The sequence below is a fragment of the Giraffa tippelskirchi genome, chromosome 3, assembly GCF_054371585.1.
Source record: "Giraffa tippelskirchi isolate mGirTip1 chromosome 3, T2T-mGirTip1v1.2.pri, whole genome shotgun sequence".
NCBI lineage: Eukaryota > Metazoa > Chordata > Mammalia > Artiodactyla > Giraffidae > Giraffa > Giraffa tippelskirchi.
Genome location: NC_137277.1, coordinates 67,837,914 through 67,861,052, shown reverse-complemented (window position 1 = coordinate 67,861,052; position 23,139 = coordinate 67,837,914). Strand labels below are relative to the sequence as shown.

Here is a 23,139-nt window from a genome sequence, read left to right as displayed (position 1 = left end):
CGGGTGAAGGGAATCAACAGTACAAAATTCCATTTATAAGATAAATAAGTCATGGGAATGTAATGTATAGCAGGGTGACTACAGTTAATAATACTGTATTTCATAGTTGAAAGTTGCTAAGAGAATAAACCTTAAAAGTCCTCATCACAAGGAAAAACATTTTATAATTATGGTGTCAGGTGTTAACTAGACTTACTGTGGTGATCATTTATTATATTGCACATTTTCTAAAATTAATATTATATCTCAATAAAAATAGATAAGCTAAAAAAATAACTGGGAGGGAATAAAAGCAAAAAAAAAGCTGAATCTTGGTAAGAACACTTTTATGGTATTTTAATTTATCTTAGTACCTTAATCCCCAATTCCTAACTCCATAGCTGCCTAGAAAAGTAACTGCTGACATTCCCAGTAATGGGTGAGAAGAGGGCTGAAATTCTTTCAAGGCTTCATTCCCAAAGAATGACCTGGTCTTCCCTTGAAGATCACACTTGAAGGCTTTTCTTTATGTGACCTCAGTCATACCAACCCAGTGCTGAAAGCCTCTCTTACGGAGAGTTTTTCAAATATATTACTATCATAACCTATGATATCATTGTCACAGACAATGGATAACAGTTTGGCAAACAGTTAAGTTCTAGTCAACTTAAAGAGGATTAAAAGGAAAAACCAAGGAATTAGATGTGCTTAGGAGCTCTGAAAAGAACTGACATATTCCTGGGAATCTAGGAGGCCATGCAAATGCCCAGGGTTGTGTGTATGCTCAGGAAAGACCTTAGAAGGTTCTAAGCTCTCACTTCTGACAGATCCTTTTAGCTCTGTACAGCAGGAAGTGAAGACTAAGGCAGAGTTGTAAAATGCCTGGTTGAATGTTGAAAATGTGCCCAAAAATACATTCAGAGCCTTCAGTAAAAGCTGGGAGACATTGATTTTGTCATCTACAAATTTTGGCACTTGCCATCTACTTCTACAAGGGTTAAATCAGGTGCTGCTGTATCTGCTAACTTTCAACACTCTCTGAAAGGAGATTAGGATGGAGAGCAGAAATGAGGCACTCTGTGCTCTGAGAAAAACTGGCAGAACAGGTATTATAGTTAGGTATCTTCTCATATCAAGAAAAGCACTAAAATCCTTAATGGTAATGGCAGTTCCTCATGACTAGCAGAAACCTTGTGCCAAAAAAAAAAACAACAGTGCTTAACTGCACGTGTTCTCCCGTCACCAAAATCCTATGTATACTGACCTTCCTCCCTACCCCACTAAGAGCAGTTTCTCAGAGCTATCTGAAATGCTCTCTCCTGGGGTATAGTCCTCATTTTGACCCAGATAAAACTAAACTCACAAGTCTCACACTGTGCATTTTTTTAAGTCAATAGTTTCAGGTATTCAAAAATATCTCTATCCAAGGACTTCCCTAGTAGTCCAGTGGCTAAGACTCCAAGCTTCCTATGCAGGGATGCAGGGGACTCAGGTTCAACCCCTGGTCGGGGAACTAAGATCCCACAGGCCATGCAGCATGGTTGAAGGAAAAAAAAAGAAAATCTCTGTCCAGTCGTTAGCTGGCCACTAAACTAACCAGGCAGAGATTGCAGTGGCCACAAATGACAGAGATACAGACTTTACAGAATAAGTGTAGGAAAGTCACTAAACAAACAAATCATAAGCAGCACCAACACAACCCAGGGATTAGGGAGAATCTGGATTCCAAAGCTGCCACGCCACATTATTTTATTTGAAAAGTTCAGTTCTCAACAAAAGTTAAGATACATGCAAAGAAACAACAAAAAAATGACCTAGACACAGGGGAAAGAAAGAAAAGCAATCAATAGAAAGGAAGCCCTGAGGAAGCCCAGATGTTAGACTTACTAGACAGACTTCAAATCAGCTAATTTAAATGTGTTCAAAGAACTAAAGGAAGCCAGGTCTAAAAACCTAAAGAAAAGCATGAAAATGATGCATTATCAAATGTAGCATATCAACTGACAGAAATGATAAAATGGAACCAAATAGAAATCCTAGAGTTAAAAGGAAATACCAAAGAGATTTCCTCGGGATGAAATGAAAGGACACTAGACAACAGTTCGAATCCACATGAAGAAACTAAGAGCAGTAAAGGCAACCATAACATGAATATAAAAGACAATATAAATGTGTTTTTGTCTGTAAACCTTTTTTCCCATTTGGCTTAAAGCTGACTGCATAATGAAATAATTTAACACAAAAGAAGGCAATGGTGTAGGAACTGAGAAACAAAAAAAGACATGATATATAGAAAAAATCAGCAAAGTGGCAGATGTAAACCCCAGTTATCAGTAATTACATTAACATAAATGGATTAAACCAGTCAATCCTAAAGGAAATCAGTCCTGAATATTCACTGGAAGGACTGATGCTGAAGTTGAAGCTCCAATCCTTTGGCCACGTGATGCGAAGAACTGATACATCGAAAAAGACCCTGATGCTGCGAAAGATTGAAAGCAGGAAGAGAAGGGGACAACAGAGGATGAGGTGGTTGGATGGCATCACTGACTCGATGGACATGAGTTTGAGCAAGCTCCAGGAGTTGGTGATGGACAAGGAAGCCTAGTGTGCTGCAGTCCATGGGGTCACAAAGAGTCAGACATGATTGTGTGATGGAACTGAATTGAAATGTATTAAACTTTCCAATCAAAAAGTTTTTTAACTTTTTTTAAAATGAATATTTTAAATGTGATCCAATTATATGCTTTCTACAAGAGACTCACTTTACATTCAAAACCACAGAAAGCTAGAAAGTAAGAGAATGTCAAAGGTATACCATACAAACAGCAACCAAAAGAAGACAGGAATGGCTATGTGTGCATGCTAAGTTGCTTCCATCGTGTCTGATTCTTGGCGACCCCATGGACTGTCAGGCTCATCTGTCCATGGGATCAAATAGCATTAAAAGGAAAAAATACTTAGAAATAAATTTAACCAAAGAAGTGTAAGCCTTAGGTGGCGCAGTGGTAAAGAATCTGCCTGCCAATGCAGGAGGCGCATGATACGTGGGTTCAGTCTCTGGGTCGTGAAGATCCCTTGGAGTAAGAAAAAGCAACCCACTCCAGTATTCTTGCCTGGAAGATCCCATGGACAGAGGATGCTAGCCCATGAGGTTGCAAAGAGTCGGACATGATTGAGCCTGCACACATGTTATATACGCTGATAACTACACAACATTGTTGAAAGAAATTAAAGAATACCTAAAGAAATAGAAAGACATCCCATGTTCATGGATTAGAAAACCTAATATTGTTAAGACAGCAATATTTTTCCCTCCCACACACAACCTATGGATTCAACACCATCCCTATCAAAATTCCAACTGCCTTTTTAATAGAAATGGACAAGGTAATCCTAAAATTCACATGGAAATAAATGCAAGGAACTCAGAATAGTTATTGAAAACAACTTGAGGAAGAACAAAACCAGAGGACTCATGTTTTCCATTTCCTAACTTACTACTGAGTTACAGTAATCAAAACAGTAAGGTACTGGCATAAGGACAGACAGAAGCATCAATGGAATAGGATTGAGAATTCAGAAATAATCCCACACACCCATGGTCAACTGACTTTTAAAATGTATTTATTTATTTTAATTGGAGGCTAATTACTTTACAATATTGTAGTGGTTTTTGCCATACATTGACATGAATCAGCCACGGGTGTACATGTGTCCCCCATCCTGAAACCCTCTCCCACCTCCCTCCCCATCCCATCCCTCAGGGTTGTCTCAGTGCACTGGCTTTGAGTGCCCTGTTTCATGCATAGAACTTGGGTTGGTGATCTATTTCACATATGGCTATATACATGCTTCAATGCTATTCTCTCAAATCCCATCCTTGCCTTCTCCCACAGAGTCCAAAAGTCTTTTCTTTATATCTGTACTTCTTCTGCTGTCTCACAAATAGAGTCATCACTACTATCTTTCTAAATTCCATATATATGTATTAATATACTGTATTGGTGCTTTTCTTTCTGACTTACTTCACTCTGTATAATAGGCTCCAGTTTCATCCACCTCATTAGAACTGATTTAAATGCATTCTTTTTAATAGCTGAGTAATATTCCATTGTATATATGTACCACAGCTTTCTTATCCATTCGTCTGCTGATGGACATCTAGGTTGCTTCCATGTCCTGGCTATTGTAAACAGTGCTGCGGTGAACATTGGGATACATGTGTCTCTTTCAATTCTGGTTTCCTCGGTGTGTATGCCCAGCAGTGGGATTGCTGGATCATATGGCAGTTCTATTTCCAGTTTTTAAAGGAATCTCCACACTGTTCTCCATAGTGGCTCTACTAGTTTGGATTCCCACCAACAGTGCAAGAAGTTTCCCTTTTCTCCACACCCTCTCCAACATTTATTGCTAATAGATTTTTTGATAGCAGCTATTCTGACTGGTGTGAGATGGTACCTCACTGTGGTTTTTACCTGCATTTCTCTGATAATGAGTGATGTTGAGCATCTTTTCATGTGTTTGTTAGCCATCTGTATGTCTTCTTTGGAGAAATGTCTGTTTAGCTCTTTGGCCCATTTTTTGATTGGGTTGTTTATTTTTCTGGAATTGAGCCACAGGAGTTGCTTGTATATTTTTGAGATTAATTCTTTGTCAGTTGCTTCATTTGCTATTATTTTCTCCCATTCTGAAGGCTGCCTTTTCACCTTGCTTATAGTTTCCTTTGTTGTGCAAAAGCTTTTAAGTTTCATTAGGTCCCATTTGTCTATTTTTGCTTTTATTTCCATTACTCTGGGAGGTGGGTCATAGAGGATCCTGCTGTGATTTATGTTAGAGAGTGTTTTGCCTATGTTTTCCTCTAGGAGTTTTATAGTTTCTGGTCTTACATTTAGATCTTTAATCCATTTTGAGTTTATTTTTGTGTATGGTGTTAGAAAGTGTCCTAGTTTCATTCTTTTACAGGTGGTTGACCAGTTTTCCCAGCACCACTTGTTAAAGAGATTGTCTTTTCTCCATTGTATATTCTTGCCTCCTTTGTCAAAGATAAGGTATCCATAGGTGTGTCAATTTATCTCTGGACTTTCTATTTGTTCCATTGATCTATATTTCTGTCTTTGTGCCGGTACCATACTGTCTTGATGACTGTAGCTTTATAGTACAGTCTGAAGTCAGGCAGGTTGACTCCTTCAGTTCCATTCTTCTTTCTCAATTGCTTTGGCTATTTGAGGTTTTTTTGTATTTCCATACAAATTGTGAAATTATTTGTTCTAGTTCTGTGAAAAACACCATTGGTAGCTTGATAGGGATCGCACTGAATCTATAGATTGCTTTGGGTAGTATTCTCATTTTTCACTATATTGATTCTTCCAATCCATGAATGTGGTATATTTCTCCATCTATTTGTGCCCTCTTTGATGTCTTTCATCAGTGTTTTATAGTTTTCTCTATATAGTCTTTAGGTAGATTTATTCCTAAGTATTTTATTATTTTCATTGCAATGGTGAATGTAGTTGTTTCCTTAATTTCTCTTTCTGTTTTTTCATTGTTAGTGTAGAGGCATGCAAGGGATTTCTGTGTATTAATTTTGTATCCTGCAACTTTATTATATTCATTGATTAGCTCTAGTAATCAATGGTGGTGTCTTTAGGATTTTCTATGTATAGGATCATGTCATCTGCAAACAGTGAGAGTTTTACTTCTTCTTTTCCAATCTGGATTCCTTTTATTTCTTTTTCTTCTCTGACTGCTGTGGCTAAAACTTCCAAAACTATGTTGAATAGTAGTGGTGAGAGGGGGCACCCTTGTCTTGTTTCTGACTTTAGGGGAAATACTTTCAATTTTTCACCATTGAGGATAATGTTTGCTCTGGGTTTATCATATATGGCTTTTATTATGGGTCAACTGACTTTTGACAAGCCTGCCAAGACAATCCAATGATAAAAGAATAGCCTTGTCAACAAATGATGCTAGAACCACTGAATAGTCACATGCAAAAGAATGATTTTAAACCTCTACTTCAGGTCATATATAAAAACTGACTCATAAAATACAAAAATAAAAACCGACTCATGTACTGAAAACTGAAATATTAAAGAGTTAACACTAAAAACTCCAGGAAAAAAAGTATATGTGTAAATATTTATAAATTAGGTATGTTTCCCTGATATGACACCAAAAACTCAAGCAATCAAAAATAAATAAATAGGGACTTGCTGGCTAATAATCTGCCTTGCAATGTGAGAGATGCAGGTTCCATCCCTGGTAGGGGAAGTAAGATCCCACACGCTGCAGAGAAACTGAGCCCATGTGCCACAACTAGACAGTTCACACACAGCAACAAAAGAGCCCGCAAGCTGCAACCAAGACTCTAGGCAGCCAAATAAATAAATAGGACTTCATCAAAATTTAGAACTTTTGTGTATTTAAGGACACTACCAGGAAAATGAAGACAACTCACAGCAGAAAATATTTGCAAATTACATACCTGATAAATATCTAGTATCCAGAATACAACAATCCAGCAATAAAAAGAACCCGATTTTAAAAGAGGCACAGAATTTGACTAGACATTTCTCCAGATAAGATAAACAAGCAGCCAATAAGCTTCTGAAAAAGTGTCCAAGATCACAAGTCACTAGGGAAGTAAAAGTCAAAACCATAATGTGGTATCACTTTACACCTACTAAAACAGATAACAGTAAGTGGAGAAAATGGAACCCTCAGACATTCTTGATGTGAATGTAAAGTTGATGCAGTTACTTGAAAAACAGCTTGGCAATTCCTCAGTTTAACATAAAGTTATTATAAGACCCCAAAATTCCACTCCCAGGTATATTCTCCAGATAGTAGAAAATATATGTAGGAATATTCACAGCAGCATTTATTCAAAGAGCCAAAAGTGGAAACAAAATTTCCACCACAGATGAATATACAGATAAAATGTGGTTTATCCATATAAGGGCATATTATTTGGTCAAAAAAGGAACAAAGTACTGATTCATACAACAATATAAATGAACCTTGAAAACATTATGCTAAATGAAGGAAGCTAGGCAGAGAAAAAAAAAAAAAAAGAGGCCACATAATGTATGGCTCCATTCATATGAAATGTCCAGAACAGGCAAATCTGTAGAGACAGAAAGCAGACTAGTGATTGCCAGGAGCTGGGGGAAGAAGGGATTAGCTGCAAATGGGTTTCTTTTGGGGGTGATGAAAATATTCAGAATTAGTGGTGATGGTTGCATAACCTGGTAAATACACTATAAACCACTGACTCGTACATTCTGATAGTGAATTTCATGGCATGGGATTCATATCTCAAATGTTAAAGCAGCACACAGGTAGTGAAGAATGCAACTATGCTGCTCACTAAGAGACAAGGGCCCCAGAAGCAGCAGAAAGCTGGGAGGTGGGGTGGCTATCTTTTTCTGGGCGGTGAGTGCCATCCCCAGGGCAGCCAGCGATACCACCACAGCCTCTCTGCCAGAGCCAGTCTCACTGGGGGGCTGGAGACAACTCGCCCAGATCCTTTGGCATGGCTGAGATGAATGATAATTTCAACCTTCTTACCCCACAGGACATTTTGAGTGATTTTATTTTCTTACTGTGCATGTATGTTTGGTTTTATATACACATATATGAGACAGCTCATCTTGGTGAGATACAGTCATCTCAAGTGAGCATCTCATTAAGATCATCTTATTAGGTCATCTCGAATAAACAGTCATCATCCAAAATTCAGAAGATCTAAATAAACAGAACAAGAAGGACTGTTCAGGTGCCTCCCTCTGCTCACCTCCTTCCCTCCCCCACCCCCCGGCAAAAATGAAGCCCTAAGGATGGTTTAAGTGTGACTGCATGTAGTAGGTGGGAGCAGAGGTAGGTCATCAGGGAAAGCCCAGCCCCTCCCCAAGCAGTATGCCAGCTCACAGGTGCCGAGTGCTCAGTTTTCAGGAATTCTGAGAACTGGTTCACATCACCTTGGTAGCTTGAAGTTAGCCCAAGTAAGAGGTGTTACAGCACGGAACTGCGCACACCCTATAGATCAGGCCCCATAGCCCCTGGCCAGCCAGAGAGGGGAGTCACCACTAGAAGAAGAAAAGGGAGGCGGGAGGGCCATGGGCGGGGCCCAGTCAGGCCCAGTCTGGGGCTCAAAGCACATCACCTGTCACCTGCTTCACACTTTGCTTAAGCCCCTGAGTCCATCACAGCCCCATGTGCTGTCCCAGGGGCTCTGGCTGCCACCCTAGCTGCTCCTTGGCAGGCTCCTCTGCTGAGAGAGTCACTGGATATATTCCTGAGGAGGGTGGGAAACATGTGGGAGCATGGGGGGTGGGGGAAGTGGTGGACAGGGGGAGGGGGCTGGCAGGTGTGAGGACAGGGCTCCAGCAGCCCCACTCTGCGCTGTACCAAGCACGGGGCCCAGCTGTGACCTGGTGGCCTCTGTGGGTGTCAGTCGTGTGGTGGGTGGGACTCCCTCCAATAGGCCATGCCCCAGGCTCCCTCTGGAGGACAGCCGCTGACAGGTCAGGTCCCCAGGCAGGGGAAGTAACGCCCCCAAGGTTGGAAAAAGCTGACGTCAAAGGTCCCTTCAGCTGGGACAAAGACTCGGTGTTTTTAAGTCCAGGGCTCTTGGGCCGCAGCCAGGGCTGAGCCTCTTCCCACAGCATGGAGGCTCCCTAAATAACCACGCCCACGTCCCGGGCCTCATTCACTCTTCTGGCCTAGCTCAGCACTCTCCTGGGCTACAGGCCCTCATGTCCAGTCTCAGGGTTTCCCCCTAGACTTACCACCGCTCTCCAAATGCTTCATGGCCCAAACTAGCTCCGTGTCCACTCCCACACCTGCCACCACAAACTGGGCACCTGCCCTGGGTCCAGACTCCACCTCTCAGGTCCCCTGAATCCCTCTCCTCTTCTCTTGCCCCATGGCTGCCAAGAAGAGGCTTCATCACTGCTTGCCACCTGGCTGGTCTCCTTCCCTGTCTCTTCCTCAGCAGCCCCTTTTCTAACGGTACTCAGAGGAGTAGTTCCAAAGGGCCCAGCCATGCATGTCACTCCAGGTCACTTCGGCGGCTCCCCCACTGACCTCCCTCTTGTCTCGCCTGCTTGGAAGGCTGGGGCTTTACACCGTTGGCAGGGACAGCCCAGAAGGTACAGGAAGCGTACAAGGAGAGGGTAATTTCCAAAAATCAGTCTGGTCTGGGCAGCAAGGGATGATGTGGGGAAAACCAGCATCCAGGTGTGAACACTGCCCTGGCATCTCATGGGGGTAGTGGATGTGTAGAGGGCATGGTGGCATGAAACAGAATGAAAATGAAACTCCACAGCTTCTGGGGCAGGAAAAACCTCACCCACCCCAAAGCCTGGGTCCATTCCTCTGCCAGGCTGGCCCCTATGCCTATGTGTGAAAGGGAGGTCAGCCAGCCCTGGCACAGATGCTACATGTGGTAGGCCAACTTCAAAGGAGGATGGGAACATGGGACCACTCACAGCTTGTGAAAGACAAAAAAGAAGAAGAATACACAAGAAAAGAAGAAAATCACCAAAACGTTACTGAGGGCATTTCTGAAGAGTGGGACCACAGGCTATTTTCTTTCTTTCTTTCTTTTAATGTTTCTGTTACCTCTTTGTTTCTGGGTTTTTCCTAGTGAGGGAGTGAAAGTATTAGTTGCTCAGTCATGTCCAGCTCTTTGCAACCTCAGTGGATTGTAGCTCGCCAGGCTCCTCTGTCCAGGGAATTCTTCAGGCAGAAATACTGGAGTGGTTAGCCATTCCCTTCTCCAGGGGATCTTCCTGACCCAGGGATAGAACCCAGATCTCCCGCACTGCAGGCAGATTCTTTACTGTCTGAGGCACCAGGGGAGCCCCTAACTCTCTAAGATGAGCAGTTTTACTTTTAACCCAACTCAGTGTTTTCCAAGGCTCACTCCAGTCTCGGTGTCATTTGATGACTAGGATCTTTCAGGCTCCAGGTGCCCACTGGAGCCAGGCAGCAGCTGGAGCAGGCTGGCCCCTGTTCCCACCCTTGCCTGCATTCCCAACTTCTCCTCCTGGGCTGTCCTCTGGCCAACCTGATCCCCCCTCTCCCTGGAAGACCCCCGGGATTCAAGGGGGAAAGAATTCCTGCTGAGGGAACAGAGGTGCGTCTGGGTTTCTGCCTCTCCCCACCCCAGGGCATCAGAGCTGAAGCTACTATGGAAGCTGACATCCTGCAGCTCGGCCTTACACGATCTCCACTGTGCCTGGAAAACCACCTGTCACGGCTCCCAGCCCCACACCAACATCCATCTGTCGCTGCTCCTGATTCTGTCCCTGTTCTCTCTCCCTTGTTTTCCTCGGGAGCTTAGAGGGTGGGGAGTGAGGTAGCCAGCAGGGGTGCCCTGCGAGGGACAGGAAGGCAAGAGCACACTAGGAGGGGTGAGCACTGGGAGCGGGCTTTGTCCGTAGACCTGGGCTGGGGCGGGAGGTCTGGGAAGTGGGCAGTAAACCGCATGTGAAGCATAGGACTCCCCAGATAACAGGATCTATGCTGGCTCCTGGGTCTGCTCTAGGACTCCAGGCCATAGCCTTCATAGCGATCTGTGTGACCCTGAAGGCTGGGTGACTGCCCTGCACATCACCTAGGTTTGGGGGCCACCACTCTGCCCTCTGTGGCTGCTCCCCATTTCTGGGTACTGCCCCTCCAAGCTCCTTTCCCCAGCAAAGCCACGGGGTCCCCTCCAGCCTCCAGCCCCAAGTCAAGGGGTCATAAAGAAGAGCATTCTCCTCCCAGGGCTTGGCTAGAAGGGGGCCTGTGGGCCTCAGAGACCAGCCCCTCCCAGCCCTGAGTCATGCACTTGTCCCCAGCCAGGTTCCAGAAAGGGTTGCGGGGGCCAGCACTGGCCAGACACTGGTGGACGTGTGACTGGCCTGGTGAGTCACTTGGCCTATGGGGCATCAGTCATCTCATCTGTGAAATGGCCACAAGGGATATAAAAGTGGAAACCGGGCCAGGCCTGGGGGAGTTTCTCGGGTTCAACCCATCCCTGTGCAGCCTGTGTTTGGGGGCAGGTCTGGCTAGGTCTCCAGATCCACCGTTTACCATTTTTACCAACCCCGTCTTACAGAGCAGGAAACAGAAGGCTCCAGAGATGACCTGTCACCAGGATCACCCAGCTAGGGGACGGGGAAGCCGGTGGGAGCCGACCGCCTGGGTTTTGACGCCGTGCCTTTCAGTTGGTAGTGACCTTGAGCAAGTCCCTGGCCCCTCGGAGCAAGGGGCGGGTGTGGTAATGGCTCCATCGTCCGGGACGGGACAGACCCTTCACCTGCCGCTGCCCGGGGCCGGCCGGAGGGCTGGACGCGCGGGAGCGGGGCAGGCGCCCCTGACCTGACCAGCGCTGCCACCCGGGGAGGGGTAGAGGTGGAGGGGCCGGGACCTGGTGAGGCTGGGGTGCCCGCAGGGGTCTGGGCTGGCCGGGGTCCTGTCCCGCAGCCCCGCCCAGCCTGGCGCCCCAGGCGCCCCCTCCCGGGCCCACGGCGCCCACCACCCAGGGGCGCGGGGAGGGGCAGTTACCTTCCCGTCATGGTGGCTGCGCACGCCGAACCCTGGCCGCCTCGGGACCCCTGAGCCGCCGCCGCCGCCGCTAGCCGTGCGCCAGCCGGCAGGTCCGCGCCCGGAGCGAGGAGACGCCCAAAAAAGGCCGGAGCCGCTCCGCCCGCCGCCCGCCCAGCCTCGCCCAGCCCGCCGAGCCCCGCCCAGCCCGCCGAGCCGGAGGTGGGGGCTCGCTCTGGAGGGCAGGGTGCGGTGGTCCCGCCTCGCCTACGAGATGCGGGTGCGGAAGGCGGGGGCGAGGCAGTGGGAACGGCGCGCTGGAGGGCGGGGAGGGGGCGCCGCGCCACCCGCGCAGCCTAGCCTCTGGGGACACCCGAAGACGGCCTGCGGAGCGCGCGGGTCACGTCCTCCCCGCCGGCTTCGCCTGCCACCTCCCGGATTCCGGGCATAGCTTTCCTTTAAAAGGGAGTGAAGTTATAATAAACACGAACGAGCCCCCTCGCCCCGCGGGGGCGCCCCGCCCGGAGCTTCCTCCGCCCCGGCTGTCCCAGGCTGCCCTAGAACGCGAACACGTGCGGGGGAGGGAGCAACCGGGGAGAGATGCTGAAGCCACCTCCTCGCTGGCCCCCAAGCCCGAGTCCCCGCTGAGGCCCCGGGCAGGAGAAGGGGTCACCTTCACGCTTTAATTCTGCAGACAGACGTATGTGGACACCGACTCCCTCCCAGGGCACTGGGGACTCCCAGTCCACGCAGTCCCGCTGCCAGGAAAGTCAAGGTCGAGGGGCGCCCCCTTTGAGTCGGGAGCCTGAGTCTGCATACTTACAGGCCAGTGCCCTCCCCCGGAGATACCCAAGTCATCCGAGTCTGTGAGCAGCACCCTAACCTAGCAGAAGTTACTCTATAAAGATGAACCAAACGCCAGAAGTTGAGGAGGAAAACCAAGGAAAGCTAGAGAGGAGTCATTAAACTGACCTGGAGAAATATAAAAATTTAGGGAACATATTCTGAATAAAAATGTTAAATAAATAAAACCTTGACTCTACCTAAAGGCAGAAATTTCTAGCGAGGCAGTGGAGTGTAGCTCATAATTCAAGGCACACCAAATACCACGGCTGGGATAAAACTGAGCAGCCTGGTCTGTTAAACCAACTGAACATTGCCTTACTTCTTGGAAACAGACAAAAACTATCTAGAAATGGCCATGCAAAGTAGCAACCCACAAATAAACAGTGGAATTCAGAGCGATGAATTGATGGTAACGTGCAGCATTATACCGGCAGAACAAGCTTGGAAAAGGCACCTGTTCCTAAGTAGCTGATATCTTGAAACTATTGCGGTTTGCAGTTCTTTTTGCAAATGTGTCTTGGCTGATTCTGATTAACTGCAATTTGATGGTTAAGTGGAAAGTATGGATGCTTTCTTGGGTCATCTGCCTGTTGATAGAGAAATACTTTTCATAATTGCCGACACAGAGACGCAAATGTGTTAGAGGTTGTGCACCAGAAATGGACTGGATGCTTAATCGAATATTGGGGTTTTGTGGGAACCAAAGGGGATGAAAAGTAAATAGCAGAACACCAAAGGGACCTGCTCTCTACCTGGGGATCCCATGCCTGCCCTCCCGCCTTCTAGCCCCCCTTTGTATGGTCACTGAGTAGGAGGGGATCTACTTGTGGCCAAACCAGAGCTCTCTGCTGCTCACCTGTCACTCAGAATGCCTCTTCCCTGGGCCAGGGCAAACAGCAAGAGCTGGGTGGCGACTGTGCCATCATTCAGCCCTGCTAGAGCGGTGGAGCTGTCTGCCAGCCTCCTACAGTGCTGCTACAGGTCAGATTTGCAGGAAAGCTGGCAATTGCCTGGCAGTGGTTATTCGGATGTTCAATCACTCATCACCCCTCATTCAAGACTATTTATGGTATATGAGCACTGGGAGTTCAGCTGTGAACAAGAGGACCTGGGCCAGGTTCTCACTGAGTTCAGCTGGGGTGCGGGACAAACCGCAAACAAATAAATAAATACGGTTTCAGTCAGGAACAGTATTGCAAAGAAAAGGCAGTGTGCAGGGCTACTTTAGAGTGGAGAGGCAAGTGGCGGTGAAGACTGAACGAGGAAAAAAGTTAGCAAGTGCAGGGGCCCTGAAGTCAGAAAGAAGGTGATCAGGAGAACACGAGGGCGGGGCATCGGAAATAATGGAGAGGGCGGGGCCAGAGCTCCGGCGCGGAGTCTGAGCGCCGGACACAACACTATGACGCCAGCGTGAGTGAATCTCCAGACATTACTCTGAGAGAAGCCTTAAGCGAAAGAGGCCTGCTCCATTATTTGAAGCTCCGTGAGGTAGCCACCATCCTGAATTTTTTCCACCACCTTCTGGTTTTTCTGCTATGGTCAGTCGCTCACTGGAATCTGACTCTGCGACCCCGTGGACTCAGGCCGCCAAGCTCCTCTGTCGATGGAATTCTCCAGGAAAGAATATTAGATTTGGTTGCCATTTCCTTCTTCCCGGGATCTTCCCCATCCAGGAACTGAACCCACATCACCAGGGAAGCCCGAGTATCTGAGCATTTGTGGTAAAATTCTTTGAGCTTTGCTGAATGCTTGACTGGGGTGTTTGTGGCGGGTGTGGATGTACTTCTGTTAGAGTCCAGATGATTGCCAGGTTTTCTTTCTCTCCTGCTTGTTGGCCATGTGGCAGGACAGCTGGGGCAGGTCAGATGATGGGTATGTAACACTGAAGAACCTTTTGGGCATCCCAGGGAAGGTAGTAGGGGAGTGGGTGCCATGAACCTGGAACTCAGCAAGGTCCCATCTCTGCAAAGATGTGGACGGTTTTGTGCAGATAGGGTTTCAACCCTGGGGCTCATGAGGTCACTGAAGGTGTCTGTGCTGAGTCAGAAGCCCTCTAAGGAGGAGAGGTCAGGGGTCCCAGTGAGGGAGGGAAGCCAGGGTGTGGAGGTGGGGGTGAGGTGTCACAGAAGCCCAGAGAGCAGGACTACTCTCTGCTCCCTTGTGCAAGCTGCTTCAGGTGCAGGTCAGGGAGGGACCTGGGTTTGGTGTCAGGAGTAGACCCATGGGAATGAGGGGACAAGCTGGAAGGATAAGGCATGCGTGTGTTCTAAGTCTCTTCAGTCGTGTCTGTCTGACTCTTTGCAACCCTATGGACTGTAGCCCTCCAGGCTCCTCTGTCCACGGGATTCTCCAGGCAAGGATACTGGAGAGGGTTGCCATGCCCTCCTCCAGGAGAGCTTCCTGACCCAGGGACTGAACCCGTATCTCTTACGTCTCCTGCGTTGGCAGGCAGGTGCTTTACCACTAGTGCCACCTGGGTAAGGCAGGGCCCTGCAATGCTCTCTCCCAGGGTCCTGTGGTCCTGCAGACAGCGCTCCCTACGGTGGGGAACACAGCACCCGATGGGGGCGATGGAGGTGGCAGAGAATTTTATAACTGCTTGGAGAAATCCTACTCTAATGAGAGCAGAGAAGTGGGCAGTTGTCATGTGAGGGAGGGAGGAGGAAAGGGTGCAATTTGGAGGCTGGGGTTTGACAGGGAGAGAGCTGCTGACACTCAGAAGTGAGGATTGAATCACCCACAGCATGTGATGATTCAGAGCAGGACAGATGAGGCTCTGAGATGTCAGAGGTCAAGGCTGGGCCACAAAACAAGCAGTGGACAACATGACAGCTGTCCTAGAAGAGACCGGGAGGTGCAGGGTCGCTCTAGGTGCAGGCCCCGGGCCCTCTGGGTCTCAGGTTCTCTGTGAGCACCCCCTTCCCAAAGGATTTCCTTGGCTGCCCCACACCACCCTCTCGCTCCCCACTCCAGCCCACTGCCACACCTGAGCTAATTCAGTTCCCTGGAGGTCCCATGGCAGGGGGAGAGGGAGGCGGCCATGGGGGCCAAAGGAGGGGTTGGGCCTCCCTGGACCAGCATGGCCACGTCAGCAGCAGTGAGAACTGGGGCCTCCAGGTGCCTTGAGCAAACAGCCTTTTCCCCAGAGCCACGTGGGGGTGTGGTGTGGGTGAAGAAGGAGTAGGTCTCAGGGTCCCCCTCAGGAGCAGAGTGCCTTCCCAGCAGCAGGACCAGTGTCATGCCTGGTTAATAATGGCCCATGTGATGTGAGGGCCCCAGGGGCTCCCCCTCCCTGTATCTGGTCTGGGCATTTCCCTCTCAGGGTGTTGGGGATGGTCCAACACAGCCTCGTAGAGTAGGGATACGTAACTCACATCAGCCAGCTGCTTCGAACCTGAAGTTTGTTCCGAAGAGGCCTGTGGGAATCCCTGGGGACAGGCAGGGAAGCATCTAGCCTGTCCCAGCGGGGGCCTCTCCCCAGGCAGAGAAACAGTGGGCGGCACACCAGCCTCTCACACCCACCTCTGTGCACCCTCACACACACCAGGACGTCTGTCATTTTAACAAATGTATTTTTCTGTTTTAAATATTTCTTTTTGGCTGTGCCACGTGGCATACGGGATCTTAGTTTCCCTGCCAGAGATCGAACCCACGCCTTCTGCAGTGGAAGTATGGAGTTCTGACCTTAGGGAATTCCTAAGTTTTTCTATTTTAAAATGTGAGCATGCCCTCAGAACACAGCGTCTGACCGGCACAAAATGTACTTACTTCTTGGACCACGCAGAACTCAGTGAAAGAAGCCGGTGGTATCATAACCCACTAATTCTTTTAACACTTGTAGAAAAACAAAGTTGTTATTTAGTCGCTAAGTCGTGTCTGACTCATTTGTGACCCCCATGGACTATAGCCCACCAAGCTCCTCTGTCCATGGAATTTTCCAGGCAAGAATACTGGAGTGGGTTACCATTTCCTTCTCCAGGGGATCTTCCCGACCCAGGGGATCTTTCCAACCCAGGAATCAAACCCACATCTCTTATGTCTCCTGCAATGGCAGAGCAGATTCTTTACCACTGAGACCCAGAGATGTTTTTCAATGTAAAGAGAACACAGGACCCTTATTCAGAGTCTGGTTTACTCAGGGGTGGAGCTGAGCCAAGGAGCTTTACCGCTCATGGCTCTGCTTCCTTTCCAAAGACTGCCTGCCTTGAACTTTGAAGAGAGAAATGTATTTCACTCTTACCTTAGCTCTGGGACAGACTTCACTGAACCCCCAGGTTTGGACCAAGAGTGGCCAAGTTTGGACCAAGAATGCCTCTAGCTGGCCTTCAGCAATGCCACATTTTTGCACCTCAAAGCATCCTGGCCTCAGTTACCCAACAAGAAACCACCTGTGCACAGTGACCACAGAGTTCTTCATCAGCCTCCCCTGCTTCCAAAAGCAGCTTTCTTCCACACGTTAAGGTTCACATTGCTTCCCCTTCCTCATGAGGACAACCAACCATTAACTTTCCCATTGGAGCATCTCCATCCTGTGTCTAGAACAAAGATCAGGTGCTTCCCACCCTCACCCCCAACCTGTCCAGACTTGCAGGAGGCCCAGCATCTAGCCAGGATGAGCTAGGCATCCCCCCTGCCGCTGGTCCTTTACCCCAACAGTAGCATGACCACTTAGAAGCCATAAAGAGAATGGCAGGGAGAACCAGGGCTGGGCCCCATGCACATCTCGAGAGCAACAAGCACCACTCATGGGCACTGTGAAATGTCTCTACCTCGGAGGGCTGCGTTGCATCTCAGCCTCCTCCTGCTGCTCCCTGTCCCGAGTGGAGTGCTGCCAGTCACTTCTCTGGGGAACAGCAGCTGCCCGGCCCTCTTGGCACAGCCACGTGGAGGAGCGTCCAGCCACCACCGGGTACCCAGGCATTTTGGCCCATCTCTCCCTGGACAGGAGGCTGGGCTAGAGCTGGAGGTGGAGCCAGGGGCACTTTGAGGGTCGAGAGAGGATGAAGGAAGCCAAGGAAGGAAGGGCCGGCCTCCCTGGGGAGGTGCTTGCTGGGCGGGCCTGTGAAAGGCTATTCCCCTGCAGGCCAGGAGCCAGGGCTGCAGGACAAACGGAGCAACAGCTGCCCTCTGAAATCGGAGGAGCCGGCAAAGGTACAGCAGCCAGGGTGGCCTCCACATGCAGCCACTAAACTGAGCGTTCACTAAACTGGGTTCATGAGCCCCTGGGAAGCCTGATGCTTAGAGCATCACACCCTAAAGCTGCCCCCTACGAGGACATGAGAAGAGAGAATCTGCAATCACTTGGAGTAACCTAAGAAAGGTTACTAAGACACCTCCCTGTCAGTTATTGTTGTCCCCAAAGAAGGGAATTCTTAGGATTATTTCTACCACATCAAATTAATTATAATTTTCTGCTATAAAAATTTCATGTATTGAGAACCACCCAGAGGCAGAAAGAAGAAAACTTACCTTGAGCTGCATCACCCAAGATGAGAATGACACATTTGTTCCAGTCTTATTTGGGTAGAGTTATTTTGTGATCCCTTTGCAGAGTTATTTTGTGATTCTTTTGTGTTCCCAATTCCACGTTCTGCTTCTTCATGGCAGATGTCTACACTGTTTGGCACTGAGCCGGACTGCCCCGCTGTCCAGCACTGAGCATTAGTCACACTGTGTTGTACAAAAATGCTGCCCTGGGATCTCCCTGGACTTGTGCTGCTTGCGAGGGGGGGGCCGGCATTCATGTGCGCTATGTGCACGACTTTTATGAGGATAACTGGTTTTCATTTTTCAGCCAAATGTTACACACCTTAAGGTTGGAACCATTTAACTTTCACAAAACACAGCACAACAGAGGGCTGGCTGGATACAGAGCAGGCACTCAGCTATTCATTAGAACCAGCGATGTTATAGCGTGTTGCTGTGTTGTCTTCATGCTATAAATGTGCTGTACACCAGGATGTAAAGTCTCCAAGGAGAGACGCCTGCCTTGTTCACTGCTCTATCCCTTGAACCAAGGACAGAGTTCTACCCAGAGAAGCTGCTCAGTAAATATCTGTTAGATTAACACTATTTTGAATATTCTTGGTAAGTTTTGTACATATATGATAAGCTGCCTAATTGTAAACTGCGTATCACACTCCTGTTGCTGGAAGTATCTCAGATACCATTTTACTCAACACATAAAGTCCTGAACTGAATTTGTATAAATAAAAAAGTGTATTTACACCTAAGGGAATCTGTAATTTGAAGAAGTCTTGATTGAAAGTAATTTTTTTAAACTGGAATCTGTTTGAAAATGCAGTTGATGCTCAGATTCATCTTACATATGCTGAATTTTCATAGCGGTTCACTGGTCTGAGATTTGCCCCAGGAGAAGCAGGTCTGGGGATGCTCCCCCTCCCCCCAATAAGGCACAGTAACTTTGACCAGCACTAATGTTGCTTCACTGATTGACCAGCTACAGGGAGGGGCAAGGCCTCTGGCCAGTGCCATGCAGAGAAGCTATAATTCCACCTGCACGTCTATCAGTTAGGCTTGAGTCCATTAATGTGGGGTAGCATGAGGGCAAAGCAGAAGTCAACTGTACATCTTTTACCCTCGGCCACCCAAAAGATGTCTATATGAAGACACTTGGAGCCCAAGGATTCTGCTGGGCAAGAAGGGTGCAGACACCTGGGGGGAAAAGGGCTGGGCCTGCATCTAATGGTTACTCTGAAGCTTAGAAATGTTGTAACAAGTGGACAAATCCATGCTGTTAAGAGCAGTGTGGCATAGTGACTTGAAGAGTATAGACCTTGGAATCAGGCTACATGGGTTCAAATACTGTCTGGCACTAACTAGCCATATGATGGACAACTACTTCCCCGCCCTGGGCCTCAGTCTTCTCATCTATAAACAGGGTTAGTAACAATAATCCTAACAGAGATGTCATGGGGGTTAAACAAACCCATATGTGTAAGTGATTCTCCAAAGTATCGAGGATACCAAAGATACTTAGGTAGCCTGGATATACCAAGGTATAGCAAGGATGCTTTTATTTATGTGGATCATATCTATCAATATTTACCATATTAAAAATGAAAATAAAAAAAAAAGATTCCAGAGGAAAAAAAAAAAAGAGAAAACATGCACAAGGAATCTGCCACCAGAATGGCTTCAGACTTCTCAACAGCACTGGTGACAAGTTTGAAATTTTGAGGAAAAAAGGCTATCCAAACTGGATTTCTGTACAGCAACCAGACTTCACACAAGGGTGAAAGCAGAATAAAGACATTTCGGTCACACAGGGTCCCAGGGGCACTGCCTTAGGATGCTCTGGAGGAAGTGAAGTATCCACCCAAACTAGGGAACCAACCAGGAAAGAGGAAGACGAGTGTCTGAGAAAGTAGACATGAAGGGCCCTCCCAGGCGAGGAGCAGCCCCAGGAGGGCAGGTAGCAGGCAGGCCTGGAAGGTGCCCGTCCAAAGGAGCAAGAGGGAAATCTAAAGAAACAAGAAGCAGAAACACTTAAGAGATGATCTGATTTTAACGTGCTATGTGGAGAGGTCTGATAGAACTTGTCAAAGAACATGGGGATAACTTAGCACTTACAAAATCAAACAAGTGAAAATATATGAAGTGTTACTATAAAAGAAGAAAGAATCTTAGAATAGAGGTGGCATCATAACACACTGTTTTGCTTAAGTGTGAGTAGTATGTATACAGTCATTATGAGATCAGCACTGAACTCAATAATTACCAAAACTGTTTTACAGCTACGCTGGGATTGTGATGGGATCGGGGAGGGGATGTGTGGGGAAGTGTAAGAAAGAACCTGATCTGCAATGTCAGGAACTCAGAAAGTGTCTAATGTTAAAAATCAAGTTATGAGCATGTTATATGGAGATAAACACCAGAAGAAAAAGTTAAATGAGTTGATAATGGTTGTCTTTGAGAGGTCCAGTGTGGAGTGAGGGCATGGGATTGCCTTTCATTTTAAGACGTGGTGTTTTCAAATCTGTACGTGTATTACTGCCATCAAAATAAAGTCACTACGTTACACATTAATCAAAAACTAACTCAAGATGGATCATAGATTTAAATGTAAGTGCTAAAACAATACAAGTTCTAGAACAGAACATCAGAAAAAATTTGGGGGACCTTGCATTAGACAAAGGTGTCTTAGATGTGACACCAAAAGCACAATCCATTAAAAAAAAAAAAAAAACTTGACAAACTGGACTTCATCAAAATGAAGAAATTATGCTCTTCAAAAGACACTGTTGGGACTTACCTGGCAGTACAGTCAGTGATTAAGACTCTGAGCTTCCAATGCAGGAGGTGAGGGTTCAGTTCCTGGTTGGAGAAAATTCCACATACTGTGTAGTGCAGCCTTTAAAAAAAGACACTGTTTAGAGAGTAAAAAGGCAAGCCAAAGACTAGGAGAAAATAACTATAATATTATAGATCTGATAAAGGATCTTTAGCTGGAACTTATAAAGAACTTTCAAAACTCAGCAATTAGAAAATCCAAACAACTCCCTTTTCTAAAGATTTTTTTAAATCATTTTATTTATTGATTTATTTGTACCAGGTCTTTGTTGCTATGCCGGCTTTTCTCTAGTTGCAGCAAACTGGGGCTGCTCTCTAGTTGCCGGGCACTGGTTTCTCCACACGGTGGCTTCTCTTGTTGAGAGGCACAGGCTCTGGGGCACAGGGTTTCGGTTGTTGTTGCACGTGGGCTCAGCAGTTGTGGCTCCTGGGCTCTAGAGCACAGGCTGAATACTTGTGGGCTTAGTTCCTCGTTGGCATGTGGGAGCTTCCAGATCAGGGATCGAACCCCTGGCTCCAGGGTTGGCAGACAGACTCCTTACGACTGAGCCACCAGGGGAGCCCCCCTATTTTTAAACAGGCAAATATTTTAAAAGACATATTGGATGGCACATATGCACATGAAAAGAGTCTCAATATCGTTAGTCATTAGGAAAAGATAATTTAAAACCACAATAAAATACCACATTAGAATGACTAAAATTTTATTTATTTATTTATTTTTGGCTGCACTGCAAGGCTTGTGTGATCCTAGTTCTCTATCCAGGAATCGAACTTGGAACCACTGCAGTGAAAGTGCTGAGTCCTAACCACTGGACCACCAGGGAATTCTCAAGAATGACTATAATTTTTATAAGAAATTGACATGACCAACTGCTGATGAAGATGCAGAGCAACATCACCGGTGGGGTCACAAAAGGAAAACAATTTTGCAGTGAAGCCTATGACCCAGCAATCTCACTCCCAGAAATCTACCCAAGAAAAGTGAAAACTTAGTTTCCTTCAACTTGCACACAAACTTTTAAAGTGGTTTTTCTCATAATTACCCAAAACCTGAAGCACTCCAAATGTCCTTCCCTTGGAGAATGAATTACTGTACAATGAAGCACTACTCTGCCCTGAAGAGGTTTGAACTATGGAGATTCCTACAACATGGATGAATCTCAAAGGCATTGTCCCGAGTGGAAGGAGCCAGTGACAGAGCCTATACACTACATGATTCCATTTATATGACTTAATAGATAAGATAAAACTGTGGGGAACAGAAAACATATCCGTGGTTGACAGAAGCTGAGAGTGGGGGAGGGGCCAGCCACAAAGGGAAGTAGGGGTGATGAAAGTCTTCCGTGTCTGGATTGTGGCAGTGGCCACAGGACTGTACGGATTTGTCAAAATTTGTAGAACTGGGGGAGGTCTCGAAACTGGGAGCCACATAGGAAGTCTGTGAAAACACTGAGGGTCTCTGTCTTGGTCTTGGATGTGATGACCCAAGTCTACACACATGCACACATCTTTCATGCTATATACTTTACTTAGGGGAAGTACACCTGCCTTAGTCTCCTTTGCAGCTATGTGTGACAACAGATTGACTTCTGGCCTGCAAGATATACATGGAAGTTGCCTGTGCAATTTCTAGAGAGGGTCTTTAAAGGAAGGAATGAATCTTCCCCTTCCTTCATCCTGCTGCCTGGAATATAGATACATTCTACATTGTGCTGGCACTTAAGCAGCCATATTGGATTATGAGGAGTCACACGTGGCAGAGCAATAACATAGAAAGAGCCTGGGTTTCTGAGACCATGGAGCCTGGCAGCAGCCCTGGAATGGCTACTTCCGGACTCCTTGAAAGTGAGAGAAATGAAGTGCCTGAGCGGTTGTAACTTAGGGTTTTCTGTAACAAGCAGCCAAACCTAATCATAGGTGATACAAACACCATGGAGGACAAGTGAGCAACAGACAGGAGAGTTTTGAAGTCTATGGAGGGTGGACTGGACAGGGCCATCCAGGAAGAAGGAAGGGCAGTTACTGAGCAATGCATTTGTTCTGGCAGAGGGCGCTGCCCAGACAAGGGCAGTGATGATGGGGATAAGCTAGAGGACATTGAGGGGGTCGGCACTGAATGTGGACATGAAAACCACAGCAGAGCAAGGAGAGGCATTCAAATTTCTGAGCTTTTCCCCCCCTTTGTGCTTAGTTTAGTTTCACTTGCTCACAGAAGGCCACGGGCAGAGGCCTCGCATCCTGCACTTCAGAGCAGAGCTCCTAGGAAGAAATGGCCCCGTAAACACCTCAGCTCTATGTGCCACGTGCAGAGATGCCAGAGACGCCAGATGTGGGTGGTTTTTAAATTACTGATTCAGGAGATTGCTTAGCAGGCCAGTGGTTAGGACTCCAAGCTTTCACTGCCATGGCCATGTTCAATCCTCGGTTGTGGAACTAAGATCCCGCAAGGCGTGTGTCACA

General features: G+C 47.2%; 1 protein-coding gene across 5 annotated transcripts in view; it reads right to left on the bottom strand.

Annotated features, from left to right (window-relative positions):
- Window positions 1-11,892, bottom strand: part of LIMS2 (LIM zinc finger domain containing 2) — a 39,320-nt gene extending 27,428 nt beyond the window's left edge. For all 5 annotated transcript variants that reach the window (XM_081581129.1, XM_081581127.1, XM_081581130.1 and 2 more), the window contains exon 1: window positions 11,539-11,892. Coding sequence is in view for 4 of the 5 variants with exons in the window: in XM_081581127.1 (XP_081437253.1) it covers window positions 11,539-11,549 (11 nt within the window). In the remaining variant the exon portion in view is untranslated. The remainder of the gene's footprint in view (window positions 1-11,538) is intronic.
- Between the last annotated feature and the right edge of the window lie 11,247 nt (window positions 11,893-23,139).